The 3,341-nt window shown below is 40.0% G+C and overlaps 1 protein-coding gene across 1 annotated transcript; it reads right to left on the bottom strand.

Moving 5' to 3' along the window:
* Positions 1-2,080: 2,080 nt before the first annotated feature.
* LOC119063543 (olfactory receptor 145) lies at positions 2,081-3,022 on the bottom strand. The gene has a single exon (XM_037164915.2). It carries the CDS (start codon positions 3,014-3,016, stop codon positions 2,081-2,083), a length of 936 nt encoding a protein of 311 aa, XP_037020810.2. The 5' UTR covers positions 3,017-3,022.
* Between the last annotated feature and the right edge of the window lie 319 nt (positions 3,023-3,341).

Below are 3,341 nucleotides of genomic sequence, written 5' to 3' on the forward strand. Positions count from 1 at the left end.
CACTCTACAATGATAAAAGTCAGAACAGTGGCTAGCTGTGGGGGATGGGGTGAAGGGCAGGTTGTATTTTTGGAAAGATGCTAGAGGAAACTTTCTAAAGTAGATGGAAATGTTGTACATCTTGATCTAGGTTGTGGTTACATATTCATGTGCAAAAGTTCAGTGAGCTCTACACTTACAGTTTGTGCTCTTTGCTATATAAAAGTCAGGGCACAACATTTTCAAAAGGAGTTCTGGGTATTCTTTCATGACCCACATTGAACAGCACATTTAATACTCCAGTCCCAACTCCTAAATTCAAGATTTCCTAAATTCAGTCATCCAAAGGGTCTGGCACAAAAAATACCCCTTTTGTTACGTAAATATTTTTATTACAAAATAATAAGCATGCAATTTTGTAGCATAACAATATCACACTCCACCACACCCTATGACAAAATGGTCACATTGCTGTCCATCTCATGTGAGACAGTCATGTCCCCTACCAACCACACTCAATGGCACTACTTCTGCTGGACTCTGTATTTCATCTCATCTCAATCCTCCCTTTATAAGCTTATTCTTTTCTTTTTGGCAGCATTAAACAGAATCGAAAGGCAGAATTCAAGTAATTCAAATTTCCCCTGCATCTTAATGGAATGGACTTTCCTAAGGAACAGCCCAGTAAGTCAAAATATTTCCCCCAGCACTTCATATGTCATTGCTTCTCAAAGAAATTTCACCAATAACAGTGAGTTTAGACAAAAATTTTTCTTTTGATTTTTAATATAAAGCTCTATTTTCCATTTCATAATATGCTGGCTTTATGAACTTATCCTGGGACTACCATTTTCTACCCACATGCCTGTATTATTAGAATCTGGAGGCTATCTGCAATGCCTGAAATTTCCATAGCAATTGCCTCTCCTAACTAGCAGCAGCTTGGTGCTGCCTGGTAGGTGAACATGGACCAAGGGCCAGCTAGTGTTCTGCTACATCCTCTAGACGAGTGTCACACAATGGAAATATAATGCGAGCCACCTATAAATTCTAAACTTACTAGTAGATACCTTAAAGATGAACAAATACATTCATTTTAATGACACATTTTATTTAACACAATATATCCAAAGTGTTATGATTTCAACATGTAATCAAGTATAAAAGTATCCATGGCGTTGTTTTTCATATTCTTCAAAGATTGGGTGTGTATATCACACTTACTTTGCCCATTTACAGTATGTCTCCATTTGGATGTCCACATTTCAGTTGCTCAGTACCCTACATGACTAGTAACTACCAGATCAGATAGCATAGCTCCCAATGACTGTGGACCACAACCAAGATAACCCTTGAAATGAGACTCCATTTTCTGTCTCAGCCTTGAAATAATATGACGCCTCCACTCAGCATCTTTCTACCCTATAAAATAGCATTTCTCTCCCTGGAAGTCCTAATTCACTAACCAATGTACCCGGTGCTCCACTCACCAAGTCACTGGTCACCACACTTGCCTCCTGGGAAACCTAACACACTACCCATTCACACAGTAAAAACTCATCAGACACTGATCTTGTCATTTTGCCAAGGCGTACTCAACAAAATTTTTCACCTCCTATTCTCTTGCAAAATGCTGTGTGTTAAAATAATGTTGTAAAAGTACCATGAAATTACTGTCAATCCATTTTTAATTTAGATGTATTAGGTCAACTAACATGTGAAATGACATCTTCCAAGAAAGAGATGAGGCAAGAAAACATAACCTAAAGGAAAACAAACTGAATTGAGATTCAAGTTGGGATTTCAGTCCCAGCTCTGCCACTGGGTAGTTTTTAAATATTTTTGGACTAGATGAAATATTTCTGAAGCCCCATTCAAATTTGCATACTGGATGATTGCAAAGACTATTTTCCTAAAACAAAGAAGGAAGAGTTGGGGTGATGGTGAGAGGGAATAAATTAATTTGGGAAAGAGTTAAAATTTCCTTTAAATATAGAATACAAAAGCATGAAGGCTGAATTTCTTATTGATGATGATGCTAAAATAATAAAAACACTCTAATTTAAAAATTCTCATCCCTTTTCTCAGCTTTTATCTTTTTTCAGGAGAAGGTTATTCTGCCCAACGTTTTCTTCATGGCTATTTTGACATCCTTGTTCCTCAGACTGTAGATTAGTGGGTTCAACATGGGCACCACAATAGTATAGAAGAGAGTACAGACTTTGCCCTGGTCAAGCGGTATAATAGAAGGTGGTTTAAGGTATGCAAAAATTCCTGACCCAAAGAAAAGACAAACTGCCATTATGTGAGAACTGCAGGTACTAAAGGCTTTGGATCTACCCTCAGTAGAACTAATGTGGAAAATGCTGGAAAGAATGAAGCCATAAGACAGAAAAATGGCCACAATGGGCACCACAATGTCAATGGCCACAACAGTAAACACCACCAGAGTATTCATATAAGAGCTATTGCAGGAGAGCTCAAGGAGGGGAAGGATGTCACACATATAATGATTGACAAGGTTTTCTGCACAAAAGGTCAGAAACAGTATATTACCTGTATGCGCTATAGCCCCCCAAACCCCCATCACATAGACACCCAGCAAAAGAAATACACACACCTGAGGAGACATGGTGACTGTGTACAACAGTGGTTTACAGATGGCCACATAGCGGTCATATGCCATTGCTGACAGGATGAAGGATTCAGAAATGACAAAGAAACAGAAGAAAAAAAGCTGAGTCATACATCCTGAGTAAGAGATGATGTTCTTCTTTGAGACAAAACTCATCAGCATTTTGGGGATGATGGCAGAGGAGTAACTGAAGTCAATGAAGGATAAGTTGAAGAGGAAAAGGTACATGGGAATATGAAGGTGAGAGTTCAGCCCAATCAGTGTTATCAAGCCCAGGTTCCCCACCATGGTGACCACATAGAAGCCTAGAAACAGGAAGAAGAGAGGGAGCTGGAGTCCTGGCTGGTCTGTTAAGCCTGCAAGGATAAACTCTGTCACAGAGGAGGTGTTATCTACAGCCATCCTCCTCCTCGACTGTCTGGGAGAAAAAAAAAGAAGAGTTGCTCACACAGAGAGAGAAAAACAACCCATTCCTGAGAGTGCAGTTTGAACAGGGAGGTGTGGAACTTAGAGTTGAGATGGCATCTCCTTCTTCCTGCATCTCTGTTTTTATGGTCCCCATGTGGCTTCAACCATCCTAGTAACTGTTGGTGGGTGAAATTTTCCTCCAGAGTAAGGGCTCTTCCAACTGAGGAGACAGTCCACAAAGCTCAGCTGGGATGACCCTGCAGCCTTGCAGTGACCCTCTTCTGGTACTGCCTGTCCTCTACAGCTCTGGACCAAGTTT

Source organism: Artibeus jamaicensis, unplaced genomic scaffold, assembly GCF_021234435.1.
Source record: "Artibeus jamaicensis isolate MK-2021 breed Jamaican fruit bat unplaced genomic scaffold, CSHL_Jam_final contig_1128, whole genome shotgun sequence".
Lineage (NCBI taxonomy): Eukaryota > Metazoa > Chordata > Mammalia > Chiroptera > Phyllostomidae > Artibeus > Artibeus jamaicensis.